The sequence below is a fragment of the Coptis chinensis genome, chromosome 6, assembly GCF_015680905.1.
Source record: "Coptis chinensis isolate HL-2020 chromosome 6, ASM1568090v1, whole genome shotgun sequence".
NCBI lineage: Eukaryota > Viridiplantae > Streptophyta > Magnoliopsida > Ranunculales > Ranunculaceae > Coptis > Coptis chinensis.
In genome coordinates, this window is record NC_141461.1 from 90476959 (window position 1) to 90503617 (window position 26659).

At 36.1% G+C, this 26659-nt stretch overlaps 3 protein-coding genes and 1 long non-coding RNA gene across 5 annotated transcripts; 3 read left to right on the forward strand and 1 right to left on the reverse strand.

The window, feature by feature from the left end:
• Positions 1-589: 589 nt before the first annotated feature.
• LOC147495295 (uncharacterized) lies at positions 590-5522 on the reverse strand. Its single transcript, XR_015199047.1, has 2 exons — positions 5263-5522; positions 590-2884 (listed from the first exon to the last, which is right to left on the reverse strand). It is a non-coding gene; the product is annotated as an uncharacterized LOC147495295 (long non-coding RNA).
• Positions 5523-6349: 827 nt separating this feature from the next.
• GBSS1 (UDP-Glycosyltransferase superfamily protein) lies at positions 6350-11705 on the forward strand. Of its 2 annotated transcripts, none has more exons than XM_086563911.1 (14): positions 6350-6572; positions 6902-7264; positions 7414-7494; positions 7618-7716; positions 7833-7922; positions 8421-8484; positions 8584-8684; positions 8783-8892; positions 8991-9234; positions 9322-9498; positions 9592-9783; positions 10663-10749; positions 10854-10982; positions 11146-11705. In XM_086563911.1, the coding sequence occupies exons 2-14, from the start codon at positions 6914-6916 to the stop codon at positions 11260-11262; spliced, it is 1842 nt and encodes a 613-aa protein (XP_086420037.1). In that variant the 5' UTR covers positions 6350-6572; positions 6902-6913; the 3' UTR covers positions 11263-11705. The 2 variants fall into 2 exon arrangements, with proteins under 2 accessions (XP_086420037.1, XP_086420038.1); XM_086563912.1 differs by having other exon boundaries at positions 6443-6572; positions 6905-7264.
• Positions 11706-13544: 1839 nt separating this feature from the next.
• On the forward strand, positions 13545-19586 carry LOC147495297 (RWD domain-containing protein). Its single transcript, XM_086563914.1, has 7 exons — positions 13545-13715; positions 14216-14254; positions 15934-16071; positions 16656-16795; positions 16895-16998; positions 18038-18153; positions 18801-19586. Exons 1-7 carry the CDS (start codon positions 13563-13565, stop codon positions 19179-19181), a joined length of 1071 nt encoding a protein of 356 aa, XP_086420040.1. The 5' UTR covers positions 13545-13562; the 3' UTR covers positions 19182-19586.
• A 2542-nt stretch (positions 19587-22128) lies between these two features.
• CYP90D1 (cytochrome P450, family 90, subfamily D, polypeptide 1) lies at positions 22129-26069 on the forward strand. Its single transcript, XM_086563915.1, has 8 exons — positions 22129-22749; positions 23022-23346; positions 23612-23761; positions 23856-24101; positions 24187-24276; positions 24604-24789; positions 24909-25030; positions 25696-26069. Exons 1-8 carry the CDS (start codon positions 22475-22477, stop codon positions 25826-25828), a joined length of 1527 nt encoding a protein of 508 aa, XP_086420041.1. The 5' UTR covers positions 22129-22474; the 3' UTR covers positions 25829-26069.
• Positions 26070-26659: the final 590 nt, after the last annotated feature.

Below are 26659 nucleotides of genomic sequence, written 5' to 3' on the forward strand. Positions count from 1 at the left end.
AACACCTATTAAATATGAACAATCATTGTTCATATCTCAACATGAGCTATAAACGCTCATTGTTTTTAATTATCATAAATTATGTGATGTATGAACAATATGAATACTTATTGGAGTCATTGTTCATACCTATTTATCATTGTTCATACCTCAACATGAAGCTATGAACAATCATTGTTCATATGAACAATTATTGTTTATACCTATTTGGAGTATGAACAATCAATATTCATACCCCAACATAATGTATGATCAGTAAGAACACATATTGAAGTATGAACAATCATTGTGTATACTTCAAACATGAAGTTATGAACAATCATTGTTCATGCCTTAACATATTGTATGAGATACATTAATTTATTTGGATATGAACAATCAATGTTCATACATTAACTTATATGGATATGAACAATCAATGTTCATACATCAACATAAAGTATGAATACTCATTGTTCATAACAAAACGATTGAAAGGGTAAAATTGGAAAATATTTATTTTAAATCCTGACTATTTGTCTTTATGAGTTATTTTCACTCGAAATTGATTTTCCGGTACAATTTTATTTTAAAAAAAACACTAGTTATGTGAGTCATTTTCACTTGCAAATGGGCTTGGGACCAATATCTTGTAAAGTATATATGCTTATTCTAATTGCAAACACACACAAGATATGTTTAAACTTCAAATGCCTTAACATGGCAAGAAAGTAAACTGCAGTTCCGCTGCGTTTAGAGCACAAAACTTTGAGAACTAACAAGAAAAATATTAAGTCTTCCATTCCAAGTGAAGCAGCTGCTGTAATACTTTAGTACTGATGTTCTAATTTCTCCTTCATCTCTTCATAATTCTGGACCTACCACATTAAGATCTGAGCTCTAACTTTTCAATATCCAAGATAGTTTCTACTCATCAGTGTCCCCCTCCTCAACAGGGTCCCATTCAGGGTCATCATCTGTGTCCTCATCGGACTACTCATAAGCTACCTCCTCATAAAGGACCAGCCTCCTCATGAATGTTCTCCTCAGCAGTGCGAGCAAAAATAGCTGGCTGTCCCCATCTATACACAGAATACCCGAGTATAGTACTTAGCAGGCCCTAGTCCAGATTCATATATCTACCATCAAATATGTGTGTCGGACGACGCATAGCTTGATAAAGCTCTGAATAGAAGTTGACGTGATCCACGTGGGATTCATTCCAATCTGTTAAAATACATATCGCGTCTGCATCATCTTCGGATGCTTCTAAATTAAAGGAGTTTCCACAACAGACTTATGTATAACACGACGTGGAACGTGAGGATCGTGGATCCTCAAATGCGTACCACGCCCTCTATAAGCTTATTACAAACACCAATAGCTAGGGAGTCCCTGACATCAGATGTGCCCCTCTTAAAAGCAAATGCCAGAATTGCTATCTCTTTTCCACAGATTTGTCATGCCCCTTTTGACCATGTTCACAAAAAAATTTCTTTGCCTCATCAGCATGCTCAATCAATTTCTTAAAGAGTTCAGCTTCCTATTTTAATGGACAAGTTTCAGCTGCATAAGCTAGGTACTTGACATCTCTAAAAAGGCCATGCCCCCCCAAACCCAATACCCGGCACTAAGTATCCCTCTCCGAGACTTGGAAATCTGCCAATAATACTTCCTCTAAATCAGCACATGAATTGGTGCACTGGCAAGTTTTAATGCTAACATAAAATTAAGGGTTTTTGGACATACCCCTTTTTTATAATTGGGAATTAGACCTAACCCCTAATTCTAATTTTCTTTAGACATGTCTCCCATTTATAATTGGGAATTAGACATAACCCCCGATTCTAATTTTCTTTAGACATGCCCCCACTTTAAAGTTTGATGCCGGTCAACTAGATTTGACTCTCATTGACCGTTAGTACAAATTTTCTATTTTCTTCTAATAAAAAATATAAATAATAATTTAAAACTTCCATAATGAAATACCGAATATGCCCTCAATGATTTCTATTTTGTATGCAATTTACTATTTAAAATTAAGTCTTTCTATTCTACTATTTAACAAGCATGAACCGATGAGCGCACTCAACGGGTGTTTAAAGTTTTAATTCATGTATTTGATGGCCATTGAGAACATATTCAACATTTTATCATAGGAGTTTTAGATTATTGTTATTATTATTTTATTAGAAGAAAATATAAACCTGGACTAACGGTCAATGAGAGTCAAACCTAATTAACCGGCATCAAGCGTTAAAATGGGGGGCATGTCTAAAGAAAATTAGAGTGGGGGGTTATGTCTAATTCCCAATTATAAATTGGGGGGTATGTCTAATTCCAATTTTAGCAAGAATGACTGACTTGACATTTTTAACAATTATAAACTGATTTTGTGGAATCCATTCTTCGGGATAACTTCTCGGAATAGTTGAAATTGCACCAAACCAACTCCCGACCCCGCAAAACAAATCACGTTTGGACTTTCCATATCGTTGATTGTGGTGCCAAGCCTAAAGAATTCCGGGTTAAATATGAGATCGACGTCACTAGGGTCAGTTCCCTCCTCCTTTAGAATCCGGTGAATGATCGATCTCTAAACTATTAATTGGTACATTACTTTTTTCGATTACCAGTTTCCCTACAGCATGCAGTGCCACTGCTCGCCATGATTTTTCCCATTTATGTAGCTTTATAAAATACTCCCTTTTGACCTTTTCAGTGGAAATTTACGAAGCAACAATGATAACATCTGAATTAGTAAGGCACCAACCAAGATCATCGTTAAAAAAATAATCTAACCTTCAGGTTCGCAGCCAAAAGATCCATCAACCCCGTCTCATAGATTGGGGTTTCTCCGACTGTCCATTTCTCGATCAGTGAATCATATCTTCTATGAGTAGACCTGCTGGTTCAGAAAGATAAACTTTTATATTCATAAATTTTGAGCACATTATGAGCATGTTAATCACCCCCAAGAACTCAGTTCCCACGCAACAAATTTTTGTGGTTCCTCATGCATGAGGGGTTTACAGCAGGTGGGATCGCATGATCTATAGCAGGAGAGATTTCACCACCACTGTCATTTGCCTCTGCATTTTCTGTCTATATTGTATGTATCTTACGAATTCCAATGCATTGGCAAGTGATATCATTTTTTTTTTTTTTGGTAATGAATCTGACATAAATAATGCCATTTTTCGGCAATATCTCCTATGAACCCCTCTAATTCTCTTCTGTTTCATTCCATGCAACATCCTTAGTTTAATTATATCTTATCAAATATATTCATGTTCCTCCATTAATAATTTGAAGGCCAGCTTATGAAACAACTGGCCTAATGACCTTGGTCCCTATAACTTGTAAACCATAACTTGATAAAAAAGTAGAAAGTAACAATTTGATTAGTCGTGTGCAAACGTATGAATCACTATTCGTTTCGGGCGCCCAAACTTTTCGAGACCACCAATAATTCTTAACTTTAAATGAATTACTATATTCAATCTTTTGTACTGTTTTTGATGATGTAACACAATATTTGGATTCAACTTAAATACTAAGTATTGACATCCAAAAATGTTGAAGCTTGTTCTCCTTATTGTAGGGGGCGACATTGCATCAAACAAAACCCTAAAATCATGAAAGTATTAAAATCTATAGGAAGTAGAAGTTATAAGAATTACTAAAACTTTGAGAAACTATTTGAAAACAATTGGCTGGTTCCACATATTACATCAAACAAAACCCTCAAATCCTTAAAGATCTAAATTCTATACGGATTAGTAACAATTTAGTAGAACTTATCGGATTTTTTTTTAATTAAGTAATAATTTAGTAGATTTCTAAATCAATAAAATTTATGAAGATAATTGAAATTTTGATTGGTTCCAATATTAAATCAAACTAAGCCCTAAAATTATAAAAGAATTAAAATAAATACGAAGTCATGAAAATTCAAAGAGATTTCTGAACTAATAAAATTTGCGGAAAAATAAAAGAAAGTGATTAGTTCTAGTTGTCTTACTTTTTTGTAAAAGTATTTATAGTATAAGGGAATAAATGGAAGTACATAAAACACTAACAAATTTAGCAGGCTACTCATTCTCTACATATAAACCAATATGAGCAATATGAGGTTGTATGTGATTAATAAAGAAGACTTACGAATGCTTCTAAGATGGCATTATAGGTGAAGGTAACAAAAACATTAAAATATAGCACGGAAACAGGAATATAACACGGAAAGGCCTTGTGAAAGTTTTTAATTCCTTAAAGTTTTCATTGTGTTAATAACAATGACAATTGTAGGTTTCTTATTGTTATATATTCTTTTTATTATCTTTTTTTCTCATAGCACAGCCAAGAACATTGTGTTAACAATGACTATAATGTCCTCGAAAATAACAACTTATCTCTTCCTCAAATACCGAAACATTTAAACTTTATTAAAATACTATATATATTAGAAAAACAATTCTAGGGAGACAAGGTTTTAAGTCCGTTCTAGTGATGGCTGACGTGGATGGCATATTTTGCTCCACTATCACGTGCATTTAAACAACAAAATAAAATAAAAAACAAATATATGTCAAATCTTCTTTATCTTCTTCATCATGACTTCTCTTTCTTTCACCTCTGCAAGTTTGCGACTAGTCGATTACCATAAAGAGCACTTCATTATTCAATCTACAATGAGTATTGAGGTTACCTCCTAATGTCTCAAAGTTTTCAATTTTAAAGGAAAAAAAAATCAATCTCAATTAATCTAGACAACCCAAACACAACAAATGAATGAAAAATTAAAGAGTGCGTTTTTATATTAGTTATGTTAAAATAATATTCATGGCGGATGTTTATATTGATGAAAGTGTGGTGGATTGAAATAGGGATGGATGTTTTTATTGTTTTGACAGTTTAGAGAGAGAGTGTGTGTGAAAAAACAAATATTATTGGTACTCGCTACGGGCACCTTCCATTTTATGTGGGCGGACTCTAAAAAAAAATTATTACAAATTTATCATTCACTTAAAAAAATATTTTGTGTTGGGCACCTCCCCAACTACATAAATAGGCAACCTATTACAATATTTTATTGCTCTTCACCCTAAAAGATTCAACTTCTTTGAATCCCCCCCCCCCATTTTCAAAACTCTTAAGTCTATTTTCTCATACGCAAATAGCATGTGCTATAATAATTTTGATTTGATGTAAATAATTGAAATTCTATGTCATAATTTGTTTTTAAAATAAATAGTTATTTATAGTTGAGTTTCATATTGATACTTGTAGATATGGAGATGTCATCTTATCTTAGATAAGAATATGCCTCATGGAAGAGAAGATGTTTCAAGAGTATGCAATTTCCAAAAGTTTTTCTGGCATAGTGGCTGGAGGAGAAGAAAGAAACTAGTTCTAACCGGTTTTATTTCAAGTTTGGTTTTTTTGGTATAGGGTGTACAAGACTGTGTAGTGCCCAACACAATTGCAGATCCCAAATTGGGCCGGACTTATTTGGGGTCTGCTCAACACAATTTAGAGGTGTCAATAATAGGACCCATATTATTTTATATTTTTGTAATTTAAATGGCACGTGAGTGAATGAGAAAGGGGAGAAAAAGTTGAGTTCCACGTCACCGGGTCACTAGAAGGAGCTCAAAACCCTGTCTCCTTAGAATTATTGATGTTAAGCTGGCATAGAGACTTGGACTAAGTGAGGTGAACGGCGAAGCTCAATAATGTCGTTTATCAATTAATAATTAGATTGAAAGACTAAATAATTAATGAGCTTCATTGATAAACAACAATGTTGTTCATAAACTATGCGGCTGTGCCCATATTCCTAGCAGGCTATTCAAATTATTGAGGGCCGTTGGGACGTGACATTAACAACAATTACAACACATCCTAAATGAGACAACAGGAAAATCCCAAACTGTTTTGTGGCAAGTGTACAAGTGGTACAACTCTTCCAGATGGAATTGGTTGGTCCATTGCTTGCCGTATATATTTTGTTAAATTTATTTTACAAAAAACCGCATAGATTTTATACGCGGTTCTGGTCAGGTGATAACCAACAAAAACCGTACAGACTATGGAGCCCAGGACGAAAAAAGTGATATGGGCGGACAATGACCTAAGTCCATTTCCCCCGTTGGTGTTCTATCAATCACATCAATTTAATATTTCATATTTTGTCTACATTATATTTGTGGCTAACAGCCGTATCTAGGCTATTTTACCTACAAAATCTAAAAATAATTCACAATAATTTAAGCTGATGTGTCAAAATTGACGGCGTTCATGCACCAAAAGGTCATTATCTAAGGGGCGGGGCATATTCCATATGATACCTTGTTTCTTCTGGTCACACGGGGTTTAGATATTTACGCAGGTAGGTCCGGATTATACGATCAACGTTAGTTGAAAATTTTACCAGGCGGTTTCCTCAACCATTTGTTATTTGCCACGTTGCTTTTTGTATTGTTATCACTCCACCACTACATATAGTTTATGTGTGATGACTGCATTCTCGTGAACACAGCACTGAAATTTAGAAAGGAGTGAGTGAGTGAAGTGCATTGTATTTTTAAGTGGTGAGCTTCTCTACTTTGAAAGTTTTTCTTATAGTGATCTTGTGTTTGAGTTTCTGTTCTGTTGTGGTCAAGTTTTACTTACGTCCTTGTTTTAGTTAAACATTTTATTAGTAGGATATGTGTTGAAGATGTATGCTATATAAGGTGTAACAAGTATCCTGAGAAATATGAAATGGTTATAGGTATTTTGTTTCTTAATCTGAGACCAGTTTGTTTTGGTTGGCAGTAAGCAAATCACTTTAATACTGTTCCACGAACTTTGAAGATCATTTGCTATAGTCTTAGTGTAGTTTGGAGTAATTGTTTAGTAACATTTGTCTTATTTTCAGAAGAAATTAGCAATGGCTAGTGTAAATGCTTCCCATTATGTATCGAGAACCTTACAAGGTAGATGTGGAGGAACTTCCGAGGTTAAAACAACAGTGACACAAGCTGCCTTTAAGAATCAAACCATGACTCATGATGGGTTGAGATCTTTGAACAAAGTTGATTTGCTGTGCGTGAGAAACAAATCAGAAGGAATTACCAGAAAGACAAAGAAAAATGTGTATGTTGCTAAGACGGCAAAGCGATCAGGAGAGATTGTATGTAGTGGAGGAATGAATATAGTTTTTGTGTCATTTGAGATGGGTCCATGGAGCAAAACTGGTGGACTCGGTGATGTTATGGGAGGCTTACCACCAGCTATGGCGGTGAGCATAGTTCTCTTCCCCACTAAAAAAGTGGAGCTTTTTAGTATATTTTGCCTCTTTGCTTGTTTGAACTGAAAATGGCCTAATTGTTACTTTTAACACTACTAGTGTTCGGCTGAAACTAATTTCTTGTACCCAACTTTTTCTAGGCCAATGGACATCGTGTTATGACCGTCGCTCCGCGCCACGATCAGTACAAGGATGCATGGGATACAAATGTATCAATTCAGGTATATATTAGTAAAGACATGAAGTTTGTGTGGTAACTCTTTCCATATTCTTAGAGCTATAATTAAGTTCTTCTCGAGTGAGAAACATGTTGCTAAGGACCATTTTAATTTACTAATTTGCAGGTGAAAGTTGGGGATACCACAGAAACTGTCCGCTTCTTCCACTCTTACAAACGAGGAGTGGATCGCGTTTTTGTTGATCACCCAATGTTTCTTGAGAAGGTTGCTTCTTGTCTTGAGCGTAGCTCTTTTTGACTTGATATGCGAAGAATTTTAGTCTTAATAAAACTAAAGAGGCTGACTGATGCTAATATTGATGCTTCATGTGCTTTATTAAGGTATGGGGTACAAGTGGATCTAAAATTTATGGTCCTACTGCTGGAGATGATTACGAGGACAACCAACTAAGATTCAGCTTATTATGCCAGGTGAGCAAACCATTTCTTTGTAGCTCATGCCCTTCTTTATATTATGGTCTTGTTACAGAAATTTTTTCCGCCCTTCTCAAAAGAATGTTGTTTTGTTTAGAATTGTATCACATATGAACTTGGCTTACTAGTAATATTTTAGTTCCTACTAAATTGGCGTGTTTGTCTTGATGGTAGCCGTATACATGAGCCATATCCCATGGGACTATCATTGCCACATACACTGCACACTTAAATACGATATCCATCTCAAAACATAGAGATTGAGAATAAGCAGCACTGTTTAGTTTTGTACAAAAGCGAACCAGAAGGTCATTCCGTGTAACTCTTTCATCCACCACATTGGCCTTAGTTAATATGTTTTGGTGCCATGGTGGAAGTAGAGGATGCATCCTAACTTAATCTGCACTATAATACTTGCATCTTCTTTTGGTCGTACTGATGAGACAGCATCCTGCTTGTTGTGTTGGAATCATAACATAATTTTTTCGAATTCAGGCAGCTCTTGAAGCACCAAGGGTTCTAAATCTCAATAGCAGTAAATTCTTTTCTGGACCATATGGTGCGCGCTTCTTGTCTCTGTTTGTTGAAGTTAATTCAGGACATGTCTTGGCTAGAGGTTTCTTTGTTTGAGCATGTTTCCTAATTTTCCTAAATGCAGGTGAGGACGTCGTGTTCATAGCTAATGACTGGCACACTGCCATCCTCCCATGCTACCTTAAGAGTATGTATCAATCTCAAGGGATCTATAAAAGTGCCAAGGTATGTTTGTCTTTTCATTATGATTTGAAGTACGTCACTTTTGTCACTTTCCATCACAAGTTGCTCCGTTTTGATACTGAACTTGCTAACTTTGCTAGGTTGCTTTCTGCATACACAACATTTCCTACCAAGGGAGATTTCCCTTTTCAGATTTTTCACTTCTCAATCTCCCTGATTCATTCAGGAGCTCCTTTGACTTCATGGATGGGTAGCAGTTTATCCCCCCCTAGATTTCTATTTATTATAAGTAATTTTTATGTTTCAGCTAGTAGTATTGCTTTTCTCAACAGTTATCTACTTTTTCAGGAATCGACAACCTGTGAAAGGAAGGAAAATTAACTGGATGAAAGCCGGAATACTTGAATCGCACAAAGTTCTAACTGTGAGCCCATACTATGCTGAAGAATTAAGATCAGGAGAGGATAGAGGTGTGGAATTGGATAACATCATACGAAAAACTGGTATTACTGGTATTATCAATGGAATGGATGTCCAAGAGTGGGACCCATCTACTGACAAATATATAGACATCAAATACGATGCTACAACGGTAAGAAACTTCCACAGGATTTTATAGGTCTCAACATTTGATTTTCCAGTTTTGCATTTCCACATAAATAGAAGATTTCTTTCTCAGGTGACGGATGCAAAGCCTCTTCTGAAGGAAGCACTGCAGGCTGAAGTTGGGTTGCCTGTGAACCGAAATATCCCTGTAATAGGCTTCATCGGTAGACTCGAAGAGCAGAAAGGTTCAGATATTCTAGCTGCTGCTATTCCTCAATTAATTGATGAGGATGTTCAAATAATTGTCCTTGTAAGTATCATAGGTAGAAATACCTCGTTTCCCTTTTATCACAAAGAACATTTTACCAAGTCCAAAATGATGACATTTTGTTTTATTTAATAGGGGACTGGCAAAGAGATAATGGAGAAGCAGATCGAACAATTAGAGGTACTCTATCCCGGCAAGGCTATAGGAGTGGCCAAATTCAATGTTGCCTTGGCCCATTTGATCGTAGCTGGAGCTGATTTCATGCTGATCCCAAGTAGATTCGAACCATGCGGTCTCATTCAGTTACATGCCATGAGATATGGAACAGTAAGGGTCCTTATTATGTCCTCCCTGCAATGTTAGAGATTTTTTTATCCTCTTTATTGTTTTTCTAGTTTTTACAATTGATTCTAAAGCTTTGTAAAGCACAAAGCCTTTCATAGCAGTTGGGTCCAATATTTGCCATATATTTCTGTTCTGAAAAAGTTAGTATAGCGGGGCGCGGTATTCACACCCTTTTGGCAAAAGGATAGAAGAATAATAGTTGGTTATTCCCTATATGTCCTTTTACACCCCAACATGCCCAATAGTCCCACGGCAGTGAGTTGCCGCAAAAGATTTTTTTTATTTACCCCAATTTTTGAACACCCACGGCGTACGGATACCGTGATATCCTAAAACCCACGTCAAACAGATGTCTCCAAAACCACAGTAACACACTGCCGCGAGTATATATAGATTGCGGGAGTTTGTTTCTGTGTGAATGGAGGGGTGTAGAGGTCTACATCAACTTATATGATTAATGGAGGGGTGCCAATACATGAGAATTTGTCAAAGGGGTGCCAATCCCATTAGTTGGGGTGTAAATACCGCACCCCATACTACTTTTTTAGCATGCATGAGTAGGTCATAGAATCAATTCAGATGATGTGCAATGAACTCAAAAGAATGTTTGTAATGAATCTTTAAACTGTGTTCTTAGAAGTTCTATGCTTAGGGAAATCATTCTGTAAAGAACGAGATCTAAAACTTTTGTATCAGGCCTCATGCATTCTTTTTATTTTTGCCACCCTCTCTTCTCATGGATCGTAAAACAGTAAACTGCATGACGTTTCTCAATAATGGATCACTTATTGTGAATATTGAAGAAAATTGTTTTCTATACTGTGGAAAATGAGCTTAAATATAATTGGTACTCTGGTGCAGCCATGTCTTGTTGCGTCAACTGGTGGACTTGTTGACACTGTGATAGAAGGATTTACTGGATTCCAGATGGGCAGCTTCAATGTCGACGTAAGTAGATTGTTTCTTAGCTTGAGCGTTACAAATCCATCTACTTGTTATTTATGCTATCTGGAATTAAGCTGAACCTAACTTCTGTTTTTCCCCTTAAAAAGTGTGAAGCAGTAGATCCAGAGGATGTGACTGCCATTACCACTACTGTCCAAAGGGCCCTTGCAGTCTACGGTACTCCTGCAATGACTAAGATGATCCAAAATTGCATAGCTCAAGACTTTTCATGGAAGGTTGGTGAATAGATATGTTTGCAATTCTCTCTGCTTATTATTTTGAAATTTAAAGCGGAAGCGAGGTCCCTGTACATACTTGAAACTCTAGAAAAAACCATGCATCACATTTTCCCTTTTCTTATTCTTGCACGGGATACTAATAGATATTATTTTGGCCCAGGGACCTGCCAAGGTGTGGGAGGAGACACTGTTGAGTTTGGAGGTTTCTGGCAGCGAACCAGGCATTGAGGGCGAGGAAATTGCTCCTCTTGCCATGGAAAATGTTGCAACTCCTTGATGCTGAAGGAAATTTTAGTGAAGCTAGTTCTATATAAATGTGGTTTGCCTTGTACGTGATTTTGTTCAACTATCAAAGAGTCTTCTGTGTAATGGTGGTGAACTGGTGAAGGCTGGTTGTGGTCTTTAACCGGGAGCGGATTAAGATACATACTGGAGCTTCTAACAGATCCGAACGAAATTATAATAACATCAAAACCGTGGACCATGTACATATCTTTTTTATTATCTCATCTTCAATGTACTAAATCAAAGTTTCCACTTTCCACTACTAATATTGGACAAGGGATCTTTTTTTCTCTGGTTGAGTTTCTATGAATCAATAGTTGTTCCATCATATTGCTCTAATGTGTAAATCAATCTCATCATCATCTGAGCAATGAAAGAACTTCAGGTTTGTTTAAGACTTGCAGAAATGAATAAAGTACCATTATTATCTATTTATCTTGAAGATTGTCATTTTTCATTCATATCGTTTCATTTTGTGATTGTATTTTTTTCAAGACAGAAGTCACACTAATCTGTCTTAGACTCCTAGTTCCAGTAAGGCTTAAAACATAATGGCAACTCTAAGAATGATCTCCAGGGAGCATAAACAGTCCAACTGCCACACTGTTGTGCTTAACATGTTTCAGAGTTACTCCTCAAATGAAGTACGTGCCATGTATCCTTAACATATGAAGCCTAACATTTTTTTCAAAAAGCCTCATTTCAAGTGTTCCTCACATGCCCCGATCAATTGGTGGCAACCAACCCAGACTCGCTAATTAATTAAAGGAAAGGGTTCTAGGGACCATAGTCGTGATTCCAAACGAAACTCCGGAATTCCGCAGTAATTTCGGTTTTCCAACAAACCGGAATTCCGAATATATAGTTGAAATATCCAAAATTCCAAAAAAAATCGAAATTCCGAATGTGATAGGGTTGAAATTTAATAGATTTCGGTTTTTGGATTTATCGGAATTCCGAAAATTCCGAAATCCCGAACTATGCTAGGGACATATTTTATATTTACTGGTAAACAAATTCAAAATCATTAGGGTATTTATAAGTTTTGGATTATACTAATTTTTTATGGGTCCTGTTAGTGTCAGACCCTATATTGTGTTGGACAGACCCCAAAAACAAAAATAATTATTACAAGTGTGTCATTGGTCTCAAAAAGTTGTTTTGTGTTGGGCACTTCCCAAATCAACGTGAATTTCACTTGTTCAAACTTGCAACCTTTTCAGCCCTTCTTTCACCATCCTAAATCTTAAACCATGAAAACTATATCCTAACACTAACATTAAACGCTAGGTCTGAATATGCATGTGTATAGTGGCTGAATGAGAAAATTTGAACACCCTAGGCTTAAACGACCCGGCTAGGTCATTCGTTGTGCAAACCAAACGGTCTGGTCACACCGTCTGGACTGAGTCCAAAACGATGTGGCCATATCGTTTGGGATTTGGACTTAGAAAAAAACTTACCAGTGTGGTCACACCGTTTAGACTAAGTCCCAAATGACTTGGCCAAACTATTTGGCCAAGTCGTTTGAGATTTGAACTTTGAAAAAATATAAAGTTATGTTTTTTGGCCTTTTGACCGGTGTGGGCACAAGTTTGGGACTTAGTCCAAACGATGTGACCACACCGGTAAGTTTTTTTCTAAGTCCAAATCCCAAACGACATACGGCCACATCGTTTTGGACTCGATTCGACGGTGTGACCGCACCGCTTGGTTTATGCTGACGATCCACCTAACCGGGTCGCTTTAAGCCTCTGGTGTTCAATTTTTCTCATTCACCAATCAGATACATGCATATTCAACCCTAGTGTTTAATGTTAGTGTTAGGATATATTTTTCATGGTTTAAAATTTAGGATGGTGGAAAAAAAAAAAAAAAATGGTAAAAGTGTAGAAGTTTGTAATAAATGAAATTCACGTTGGTTTGAAGATGCACACCAATAATACAAAACAACTTTTAATTCAACGACACACACTCAGAATAATTATTTTGTTTTTTTCCCCCAACCCAATATGGGTCCATCAGTAACAAATACTTTTTTTTTTTTTTTTATAGATATGATCTCCTAACTATTCTAAACTATTATTTGACCACCCCCTCAAAATTTATCTTTTGTTTCACGACCCCTTTCGATATATATCTTAAATACCGACATTTGAAATCTAGGCACATTTCAATATATCGACTAAAAAAATAATAGCATACCAAAATACCGTACAGATTTCGTCGATATGTCGCGATATTTTGAGTAATATAGGAGTTAGAGAAGCCCACAAGTCTCAAATTCTGACAATGGCAAGTGTGGAAGAAGAAGAAGAAGAAGTTTTATTGGAAGTTGAAGCAGTTGAATCTGTTTATGGAGAAGATTGTTTAGTCATCCAACGTTTCCCACCTCATCTTCACCTCCATATCAAACCTCGTACTGCAGATGATTCTTCACAACAGGTGTTAAAAATTTAATCTTTTTTTTTTTTTTTTTTTTTTTTTTAATTGTATTTTATTATGTTTTTTTAATCATATAGGAAGGCAATTATTGAATTCTAACCAATCCCTTTTGAAGAGAATGCTAGAAAGAATGTTACTTTGAATTCCAACTTTTAGACCATGTCAGTGTATTCTGCTTATAATGTAATCATGCAATTCAAGTTAAAAAAAAAGGATAAATTCACATCTTCATAACATAACCACGTACGCTTTAACAAGTAATCGATGAAAAGACAATGTTAAGCTTATTATGCTTTTAGGGTAGTTGAGACTTGAGACAAAAAATAAATGGTTAATGCAGTAGAATCGGATATGTGTGCTCATAGTCATCGGGATGATGTTGCCTTTAACCAACCTCTTTTTATTCACAATGGGGGTCGTTATTGTATAGATGTGACATTAAGTGCATCACACAATTGTTTTGGGAGACTTATTGGTATTTTGTGTGTGTGTGTGGACAGTTTGTAGAAGCTATTCTTGAATTGCGTGCTGGTACCCAGGTATGAATTATTATACATTTTGGAAACACATTTTCCATTGATTTGAATCTATCACGTCTGGTCAATTAGGTTCTGCTTTGTAATTTGTAGGAATTGTTTGGATTATGCTATTGAATGTGGCATAACAAATTACTTTTACTCTATAATCTGTCGATGGAATGTTTCGAAAGGCAGCAAACTGTGGTTTGTCATGATTATGGTATAACAAATGTAATTACACTACAGTAAATCATATGCGAATTGTTGGGGTCATCAATATTGAGGTGACTGTTATTGACCTTCAATGAATGAACTGATTTCTCAGAGAACTTATTAGTTTCATAAGAACCAACATATTGTTCACAACTATCGTGATTTCACATGATTGAGAGGTTATGATTGGTATTTTTTAGAAGGATCTGTTTCCTAGTAAAGTAAAAGGATGATTGGTAAGAGGTTTGAGGAAGTGACATATGTAAGACTAGCAGAAAAAGGAACAGGAACAAAATTGTTATCCAGCTTCATGTTTCATTTTAACAAATAAAAGTTGGAAATTTTAACAAATAAGGAACTGGACTGTATAGCTTTTGTTATTACTTGTAACACCAAAAAGTATGTCTTTGGATCTAAGTGACATTGACACAGGTACGTGTATTGGTGTCCAGCGCGGTGAAATACCAATAGCTGACGTAGATACCTTTATACACCATCTCTTGCATCCGAGACTGATATATGGAAATGTATCCGCCACGGATTTGTAATAATAAATGTGAACTGTTGATGTTGTATACCCTTTGATAATCGGATAGATAAACATCTAAGTTCCACTGACACGGATACATGTTGTCCTTATTCGACACGGATACGAAGTGTCTGCATGGCAAAATATAAAAAATGTGGTAAATCACATACAATATGTGCCCTGCACAGACATGTGGATACGTATCTAACACAGATTATTTTCAAAATATGGCGTGTCCATGTAACATGGATAAACATCTGTTGACTCTTAATTAAAGTCATCTTATCCTTAATGTCATACATTCATACATATTATATGTAGGGTTGGTCATCGAGCTACCCGAGTCGAGTTTTGCTATATTTGAGCTCGACTCGCACATGCAGAAGCTTGACTCGAACTTGCCTTCGAGCTTAGTATTGAAGCTCAAGATTGACTCGTCTAGTTCTACTAATAGCTCGAACTTGACTCGGCTCGGCTCGTTTTACACTTCGAGCTCGAGCTCGAGTCTAGTTATGCTCGTTTGAACTCGAACTCGAACTCAAACTCGAAAAAAATGTATATAAAACATTAAAACTAGTATAAATTGTAAATTATAGTTGGGTATAAAGTATAAAATGACATATAAATTATAAATTATATACTACGTATGGGCTTATAAAACAAGTAGCTCGCGGGCTACTCGAACTACTTGCTATCTAGAATGAGCTTTAAATTAAGCTCAAGCTCGACTCATATTTTTGTGCGGATGAGTTTGAATCGAACCTTCGACGAGCCGAGCTTGAGTTACTCACGAACAGCTCAACTAGATGACCAGCCCTAATTATATGTGTAAGTACTTTGTTTCGTATCTTTAAAGTTTTCACCATAGTTTTGGATTTTACTTATGACTTTATGAGCTGTGCACAGTGAATGTGGATTACCCAATTTCTGAAGTTACAGTATCTCATTTCTGTGCCAGTATCCAGATGAGCCACCTCGAGTTGGCATTAGAGAATCCAAGGGTCTTGATGAAGTACGACAAGCACATCTGATGGCCAGCATAAAAGAGAAAGTAGATGAGCTCTCCTCATGCCTAATGCTTATAGCTCTTTGTGAGGTAATTTCCTTGTTCATCTAGCATCTACAGTACCAGACTTCTCTTGGAGATATGTACATCTGCATAATCTATGTAGTTTACTAGTTTACAAACTGGATGGTTGCAGGATCTTGTCTCGTAATATCTACATGTATTGAGTATTGATTGTAAATAAGTAGTTGCCCCTTACCAACTAGAAATGTTTATGCATTGCTACTTTGAAGCTATGCCAGAACTTATGGCTCAACACTTTGTTATGATGATGTGTTGTACAAATACAAACTCAATATTCTTTAACAAGTGTGACTCTTAATATAAGTTGTAATGAGCTGTGACTTGTTTAATCATAATCCCAATCATCTTGTTTAAATATTGCTCTGTTTATTGTTATAACTACAGACCTTCCAATTTGATTTCAATTGAGAACTAATTGTATTTTGTTAAACCTAGATAATGATTTTGTCCGAATGATATTCCTGGATAAAAGATAAGAGGAGATTTCAGTTATATAAATTTGAAGTTGAAGTTAGTTGTACATAAATTCTTTATGATTAAATGGTTTCAGTGGTTGTGCATTATTGAACTAACGTTCAACATGCAATCAGGAAGCAGTACAGGTGCTCTCTCACATGAACCATCCTGATGGTGATTGTCCTCTGTGTCTGTATCCTCTGGTTAAAGAAGATGGGCATGGCAATTTATTGCCATTTATGAAGCTGATGTCTTGCTATCACTGCTTTCACAGGTATGTATAATTTGATTTTCGTGAGTCCACTTTGTCCTCTTTGAACGACATTCAAGTAGCAGCTCAAAATTTCTCTTATCTGGATTTTATTTTTTGCAGCAAATGCATAATTAAGTGGTGGAATTGGATCCAACAGCAAAGCGAAACAGACCCTATTTCAAATGCTAGCAGTACTAGTTCCAGCTACTCAAGGAGTCGAACGGGTATATCCTCTTTATAGAAAGCTTAATTTCACTTGGTGTATCTGGAATATACCTGCTTCTTTAGGTTTATGTTGGCATCATTTTAGGATTTTTTAGATTATTTCATTCGATAGAAGGTTTCATTTCAGATTCTTCTGTGTGCGAGGGAGAGAGAATTGGAATCCTAAGCACACCCACTTGTTAGTCACCCCTCATCATAGGTGCATCTGCAAGTAACCATTTAAAAAATCTCTTAATTTTGCCAAGAAGAAATTCAGAATGATGGATAATATTGGGTGATTATTTGGGAAAGACGCATGTAGGCAATATATCCTACTTTGATCAAAATGTTGAGCTCAGATGAAAAGCTAAGGTTGAATTATAAGCTGGTCAAAATGTTGTGGGTTCAAAACTCCCTAGTGTCGTCTGGGGAGTTTTCACTCGTGTGATTATTTAAAAGCGCCCTTCGGGGTGGTGACAATATAACTTCGGCCAGGTGGTCGGTGACGTGGCTGCCTTGGTGGACCGAAGCAAAAGCAAGACTTATAAAAGTGTGTGAGGTGGAGGCGATGATAGTGCTTTAGTGCAACAGGTTGCGTCTTGTTTGGCTTGTAAGAAACAACCTCTCAATATGAAGTGGTTTGTAAAAAAAGGAAAAAAAAAAGGTGACAGTGAGTGGCTTAGTGCTTCATAATTTCTCAAGATGTGCACATTACTTAGCTACCCTGATTTTTATTCTTCTCCCTTCTGTATTTTGCTTGTTAGATTGGCATACATTTTTGTTATACTTTACTTGTTGCTCACGCAATGCATCCCATTTCTTTTAGCTGGTGGATTCCTGTTCTTCAACATATTACCCTTTTGTTCTTTTAGATATATTCTTGTTATAAGGTGGAGTTGAAGTTTAAAACTTAGGGCCTCCATCATCGAGCATGTTGAACTTACCGATTAAAACCTAAATGCAAAATGAGTATCCAAAGTGTGTGTTTCTTCAGTGATTTTCGTCTTATATTAGTTCAGACCATTATTCATATAATTTACCTGTTTGTTGCTTGCTCAGATATGCGTGGAACTGAGAAGGAGAATCAGGGAACTTGTCCTGTTTGTCGCAAGGTTTTTCAAGCGACAGATATAGAACATGTTCTCAATCTGATAAAAACCTACACACCTGAGTTGGTATATCCTTACACACATGTATTAGCTTCAATTCTTAGCAAAATGTGTAGGACTATAGGGTTTAACTTGTGCTAAATGTTAAAATATGTGGATCGGATAAAATTTTGAGCACAAGCCATAGACTCTCAAGATATTTATATTAAGGGGACAAAACTAAAAAGGACAAAATTCCGAAATAATGAACCAAAAAACCCACCCGCATTTAAAAAACACTCTCAAGAACAATAGTTGACTTTTGTCCGAAAAAGACAATAGTACCCTGGTATGCACAGGTGTCGGTGCATACCACCTTAGCATGCTATCTTAGTATGCACACGCGTCAGTGCATACCAAACATCACAAATTAAATGTTATGCACAAGTGTCAGTGCATACTACCTCTTGGTATGTGAGGTATGCACAAACATCAGTGCATACCAAACATCACAAAGAAAATGGTATGCACAAGTCAAGGCTCCCTCCCCCGCCCCCAAACACCCCAAGGCTCCCAGACTCACCCACTCACAAGAAAAAGAGACAAAATAAAACCCTTATAATTGGGAAATCAAGTTCCTTTTATCGTAATTTCCCTATTTCCCTTTGCTTGGCAAGCTGATGTAGAAATCAACCTTAAAATCCCTGACCATCAATCTCTCTTTTGACTTTCAGAGTTTGGAGGAAACTGAAATTGATGATGACGAGGAATTTCAACGTGCAGAAGTGGAAAATATTAGACGGAAGAATTTTGAAGCTTTGTTAAAGTTACAAGAGGAAAACAATGGTCTAATCAAACCCAGAAGAAATGAAGTGTTACTGCCTGGAGTCTTTCTTCCTGAACCTGTCACTCCACCTTCCATATCCCCCAAAGCTACTGCCGAGCAGCAAACAGAACCATCCTTCACACCCACCTCAGAGACGGGGCCAAGCAAACCCTTGAATAAAGGTAGCACAAGTGCACGCAATAATTTCCGTACAAGAAAGAACACAATGAGGAATCGGAGAGTACGAACTACGGAATGGGTTAAGAAAGAAAATAGCACAGTGGAGTAACTATTGTTTATTGTGTGGATTAATTATGTATTTTTTTTCTGTGGGTCATGAGGACAGAAGTTCTTCGCAGTGGCCAATATCAATTATCAAGTAACTATACAAACTTTTCTTCCCTTTGGACAGGCTAGGATTAGGTATGTATTCACATAAGAAATACATGTCATGCATGGGAATGAAAGGGAGATCTGTTCACTCCTTTTGAGAACCCATTACCTGTGTTAATGGGATAGACTATAATGGTAGTGAGGCCGTGAGGGAGCCAAGATTGTTCCTAGTGTGGGGAAGGCGCAGACAGCGGTCCAATATTTCCTCAAATATTTATTGTAATGATTAGACTGGTTATAAATTATCGATTGAATGACATATTGTATCCCTATTTTCTAATATTAAAAGATTTAGTGGTAATTGCATTGATTGACTGAAAATGGGATGGTTTTAATGGCCAATGTTTCTCTCCACCATCTCCACTGAGTGTTTATCATTGATGACAGGACCATAGTTAACACCCCCTCTAATATAAAGGTGGGCATATACTCATATTCATGGATAGGAAACCAATAATAATCAAATTAGTGTTTGTTTAGTGAAAAGCATTTTAAATTTTAGACTCAATTGCAATCTCACTTCGAAGTGCTTTTTGTTTTTTTAATCCTTATTCACTTTAGAGTGCTTAGGAATTATGTAACTGTAGTGTCTTTCAGGTAAAATATTATGCCTTGTAGTATTTTCAATATTAAAGATACAGTTTTGAAGTACTAACTAGAGTTCCATGCCCACTGATTGTAGGTATAGTGGTGTCCGCAGTTGAGGTACAAACCCGAATTCAGAATCATGCATGTTTATTTTGCTAGTCACTTTTCTTCCTTTTTGTTTACTGCGTGGACATCAACATATACCTGAAAGGGATTAACTCATCTCTACCAAGGACCCGGGATTGGAATATTGGACCTCTGGTACGTACGTGAGAGGAAAAGAGAGAGAGAGAGAGTGAGTGTTACTTTAGAAGTTGCCATTATTATTGAAGCATGCATGAGTATAAACTATAGAATATATTCAGATAAAGTTAGTTCAAGATCTTATTAGTTAAGGTAAATGAACTCAAAAGGTGTAGGGAAGGAAGGAAGTTAGGCTCCCACTAGGAAAGAAAACTTCAATGGGGCAAATGGGATTGAGAGACATTGGTAATGATTTTAGTCAAGCAAAGTTTAATAGTAATGTAAACCAAATGGATTGCCTTTACGTTATTATATTTATCTTTCTTTCGAGTGAAGAGAGAACGGGGACTAGTTTTTAAGCAATTCAGAGACTTTTTTCCTTAAGTTTGGGGTAAAGAGAGAAAGAAACATGTGGGCTTCACATTAAAATAAGAATGGATGGGAATTTTAGTAATATTAAAGATTGGGTTGGGAGAAAGAGAGTTAGAGAAGGACAAGAGCTTGTTAAGATAATGATGGTATATTGGAGTTTATTGAAACACACATGTAGGCACGTGGCTACCAGCTGATATGCAAGGAATCCAACCGCCGGCGCACGAGACAATCATAGACGTGGGGACGACCGGAGGACTAACCTCATTTTGCATAATATCCTTTGTCCTTTGAGATAGCTTTAGGGTAGCATCCTTTTTACCTTACACGTTTTTAGGAAAATGTGATTCTGTGTGTGTGTTTTTTTTGGTAAATGAGATGTATGCTTCATTGCTTCCAAATAACATTCCCATATCACGTTGTCTAATGATAAAAATACAATATCATAAAATTTGTTAGGTGATACTATTCTTAAATTTGTGAGACTGAGACCCCATGTATGAACCCGACGTGCATTCGATATAAAAGTGCACTTCATTAACGTTTTATCATTGTTGATATACAAATTGAGTTTTACAATATTTTGATATTTTCATGTAGTTTAATCATTTATATTGTTTGACATAATCATGTAATATGTATCGTTTGCAACAATCTTTTCCTCTCATTATCTTCCTTTGTGTACCGCACTTACTCTTCTTGATTTGATTGAGATGCAAGTACTATCAAAGATCTAGTATTGGAATATTTAAGGACTTTCATAAAACGATATAAGATTGGAAGGACTCAATGATGACGAAACATACTATTAAAAGTTCAAGAAACAATCCAAATAGGCTTAATTCGTTTCTGGTTTCCAGTTTCGCACCTTGTGGAAAAATGGTTATATCTTTCTCTAGGGATCTTCGTAAATTGGTTTGGAAACTAGACTTTCTAAGCTTTCTAGTGGTATATGCATGGTATGTCTTGAGCAACTTCCTGTGCAAATTCAATTTTGACTGTGAACTTAGGGGAAAATCTGCACCAGTTTTTAATGTTTGTCTCTTTGTATTTCCCTTTGCATTTTGTATTAAGTTATAAATATATGTAAGATTTGTATTGGAAGAAGGGAGAGATGTATTTTGATTGAAGTAATTTTCTTGAGAAGGAGTTCTTCTTGGTGAAACAAGTTGATCTTATCGATCTCTTTGGTGGATTTCATAGAGTGGCGACTGGTGAGTTCTAGTGACACAACTCTTATCTCTTTGGTGGATTTCCACAGGGTGGGCGAGTTCTTTGTTTTCTCTTCAAGTTTGTGCTTGTGCTGACATCCTATTACACCATTCTAAACGGTATCAAACTCTCAAGTCATTGTTTAACGCCTTGTTGCTTGGGTTGAAAGCAACAACTTGGCTATGACTGCCAAACTTCATACGTTAATACATAGTTTTTCTTGGGTTGAAAGGTAACAGACTAATTAACAGCTCTACATAATAAGAAGGAATTTAAAGATAGTTAAAAATAGTTGCCAAAGATGAGACATGCCAACCACCTTGAACAGATTACACTATATGTGGGAAGTGACATATTGGACGGATGCAGGCATTTTCACCTTGTATTGTTTGGTATTTTCACCTTAGGCTGTTTTCGAGATGAATATAATCTCCAAGTGAAACAAGTGATCGAACACAAACTTACAAGATCATCATCTCAACGTGAGTACAAAAGCTTACACCTATGCTACGAGTTCGTTCAATTCACATGGTTAAGACCTCACATTTACACATTTATAATATTGTATCCACACTAAGTGTACGTGTGTGTGTGGATAAGGAGGTTTTATTTTACAAGTGTTTTCTCTTTAAAACTTAAGAGGACAAATTTGTAACCGGGTAAGGCACGATGATTTTTTTAAGACACTTCCCTCAACTGAGGCACTTGGTAGTTGTCTTAGTCCCACATAAGGTTTGGTTATGAGCTCATGATCATGGTTAGTTGGTCATTTCCATGGTTATCATGAGGGCTTATAAGAGTAATGTTGAAACAATAATGGCAAGTATAACCGAAATGGACAACAGTTCGTGGACATTTTGTGTGACAGGTATCTGTATCTCGATTTCCATAATAGTTCTGTACAGAAGTTGGAGCAGAATCAGATCATTAAAAACAGGGCCACTCCCTCTAGGTACTTTTGGATGGCCTTTTGTTGGTGAAACCATGGCGTTCATCTCCTCTGCCTACTCAGCCCACCCTGAAAGCTTTATGGATAAACGGCGATTGAAGTAAGTTAATCTGTGCCTAGCATATTCATCCAGTATCACCTAACTGTGTTTTCAGAAGTGCAGATTTCTCCTCATTTTAGTAGGAAGTTGAACTTGCAAAGAATGTGAGATGATGAATATATTACCGACAGAACTTAGAAAAACTATCGAAACTCTGAGATACAACTTTTGATCTCAAGCACAGTCTTGATCATATTCTTTTACTTTTTTTCCTTTTTTTCTTTCCCCATTGATGTTGAGTAAAGGCTGATAAGAGTTTGGAACTTCTGTAGGTACGGAACGGTATTCAAATCACACATCTTTGGTAGTCCAACTATCATATCAATAGATGCCGAGGTTAGTAAATACATCCTTCAAAGTGATGCTAGATCATTTGTTCCGTCGTACCCAGGTTCACTCACTGAGCTGATGGGCAAGTCATCAATTCTGCGTATCAATGGGAGCCTACACAGAAGAGTTCATGGAATCATTGGAGCCTTTTTCAAGTCCCCAACCCTCAAGGAGCAAATCACTGAAGACATGGAGAATTGTTTGCAAGAGTCAATGAGCAGCTGGAAAGATGAACAGCTCATTTACATCCAAGACATAGCAAAAAAAGTAAGCTCCCTTAAACACAAACTACGATATCAAGCTTTAGAGTCAAGTTAAAATTAAAGTCTAGTTATAAATTTTTACTTTGACATCTATTCTGTCGCCAAAGTGACTTGAAATACCAAAAAACCAATCAAAGGCAGAACATAGTTTCACAATTGCTTAACATCTTTTAACAATGCCTAGTTGAACTTCAAGATTGGTCTCTTGGGTATTAACTTTTTCTAGTCGATTGTGGAAGCAGCTGAGAGTTTCTTATTGATTTTATCAGATTACCTTCAATGTGCTGGTCAAAGCATTGATAAGTTTGGATCCAGGTGAAGACATGCAATTTCTAAAGCAACAGTTTCACAAGTTTATTGCTGGATTGATGTCTTTACCCATAAAATTACCAGGGACTCAACTTTATAGATCGTTACAGGCAAGTTACAGCACCTCCATGAGCTAAATTAGAATTTCTCTATCATAATGAGCTGAAAGTTATCTCACAATATCGTTATTTATTTTGAGTTCAGGCAAAGAAAAGAATGTTGAAGTTAGTACATAAAATTGTAGAAAAAAGAAAGCTAAACAGCAATTCAAGTGCTCCAAAAGATGTTGTCGATTTTTTGCTAAACGACACGAGCAAGGATTTAACGGTTGATTTAATAGCTGATAATGTGATTGATATGATGATTCCTGGGGAGGATTCAGTACCTATGCTTATGACTCTCGCGGTTAAATATCTCAGCAGTTGTCCTCGAGCTCTTCAACAGTTAATGGTACTAATTAAGTAAACTTATTTCTTTTTCTTAGTTGTTTTATTAAGAAACTTCGTTTGCTGATTGGAATTATGGTTAATTTCAGGAGGAGAACATGAACTTAAAAAGAGTTAAGATCGAACAGGGAGAACCTTTGCGCTGGACTGACTACATGTCTTTGTCATTTACACAAGATGTAAGATCTGATGAACTTTTTCTTCACTAAAAATCTAAAATGCAGTCGATTGAACGTATGTTACTTCAACAAAAACACAGTCGCTCGTGTGTTATGCCTATATATGACACCTGAAAACTGATGCCTTATGCCTATAATCCTATATTAAAAGCAAAATATCTTGGCTAATTATATGCGCGCAACATCTATGTTAATATCAAGATGGTGCGCATGTGTGCAAATTCTCATAATATGGGTTTCTTAATGTCTAAAAGTTTTTGTCCTACTAATGTTATATCTCAGTTCACTATCACTTATCAGCACCTTAAATGTATGTTTACTCTATAGGTGATAACTGAGACTCTAAGGATGGGGAACGTTATTACAGGGGTAATGCGTAAGGCCATGAAAGATGTGGAGATAAATGGACACCTGATACCTAAGGGGTGGACTGTTTTCATTTATTTCAGATCGATTCATTTGTGTGAAGGCACATATGATTGGCCTCATCAATTCAATCCATGGAGATGGCAAGTAAGAAAAATAATTACCAACCTATTCTTGTCTACATATTAACTCATCATTCTTCTCATTATATTCATCAATCAACTGTCTACTTCTAACACTAGGGGGGTATGGGTGGGCTCATGCAGGACAAAGACATTGGTGCTTGCAACTTTACTCCATTTGGAGGTGGCCAGAGACTTTGTCCTGGACTTGATTTGGCCAGGCTGGAAGCGACAATTTTTCTCCACCAGCTAGTGACTCAGTTCAGGTTTAAAAAATCTCTATTTCTTTTTCTCGTGTAATTTGTGGACTTTTTTGTGGTTCCTTGTTACCAATACTTCCATGCATTCACCAGTGTTTGATTACATGATAACATGATAATCATGATAATTAAAGTGGCAATTGCAAATAGTTTGTGGCAAATCTAGATTTATTGTTGTTTGATTACATGATAACAAATAGTCTGTGGCAAATTTGTGTGTAATTTGCTGTGGCAAAATTTACGTAGCTCCCCCTAAGTAAATTTTGCCATCAAAATCATAGCAAATCACTAGTTGTGGCAAAACTCAAAAACATTTGCCACAGGTCAGAAATCATATCATACAATGGTAAATAGTGGCAAATGTGTGAATAATGTTATTTGCCATGATTTGCATTTGCCACAGCTCCTATCAAACACAGTCTTAGTCTTCAAACACATGAACATTACATGGCTTTTGTTGCAGTGTCTTTGGTTTTACGAGCCTCATTTGTATGTACTGTACCATACACGTCTTAGATCTTGCAAAAAGAGGGGAAAAAAACTATTTCTGTGTCGATATTCTTACGGCCTTAAAGTAAATCCCCTAAAAGTAATGAAATAATTCTTTGTAGTTGTAGTGTGTTATTGAGTTAGTTGAGTTAATATACCACATAACTTATATCCAACTGTAGGTGGGTGGCTGAGGATGATTCTGTTATCCACTACCCAAATGTGAGAATGAAAAAGAGAATGCCTATACGGGTAAAAAGGAGAAGGAACTCTGAGTTATTATGCACAGAAGGTGAAGGAAACAGAACTGAATAGATTTTGGCAAGGGAAAAACAGATGTGAAACAACTTTCTTTCCAGATATATGTTTTTTTTCGATGCAAATCTTTCCAGATATATGTGAAGACAAATATACCTACTCATTGTTGGACCACATTCATATACATTTTTCGCTCATTTTTCCTAGTTCCTACTAGCCTTGTTTAATTTGTACATATGTGATTAAAGGAATGAGCATCTTATGTAGTAATGAATAAAGCATAGTCAAAGTTCTTGCATTTGTAAAGTTTCGTTCCATTTTGATTGTGTATTTGTTTTTCTCAAACTAAGGCCATTTCTGTTGCATACAAAATTTACGCAGTGCAATTATTGTTATTATATGCAACATAACTCCTGCTATTAGTTCTTTGAGCAGGAATCTATTGCAAATAATACTTGAGAATGTAACTAGTTTTTATGTTATTAATGAAAAGAGATAAGGGATCTCTCCAAAAACCCTACTTGGCTGACAAAAAAAAAAAAAATAAAATAAAATAAAATAAAATAAAATAAAATAAAAAAAAAATATATATATATATATATATATATATAAATAATAATAATAATAATAATAATCTATTGCTTGCATGAAATGGCATGCATCAAAGAGCAATGAGGGAATTGAAAGCACAAAAAAATTCCAACAAACATGGCAGCAAAGTTTTGACTTTTGACTGTATTTGCCTCCATCTCACTACCTGAACAATGCCGAGACATGGGCACATGGCTATAAATCTTTAAACACCATCTGCGGATCTGCCGAGGTTCCCTCTCTGAAAAAGTGAAAATTGGAGTGAGGTACTTATTTAGCCCACAATGCATGAATTAG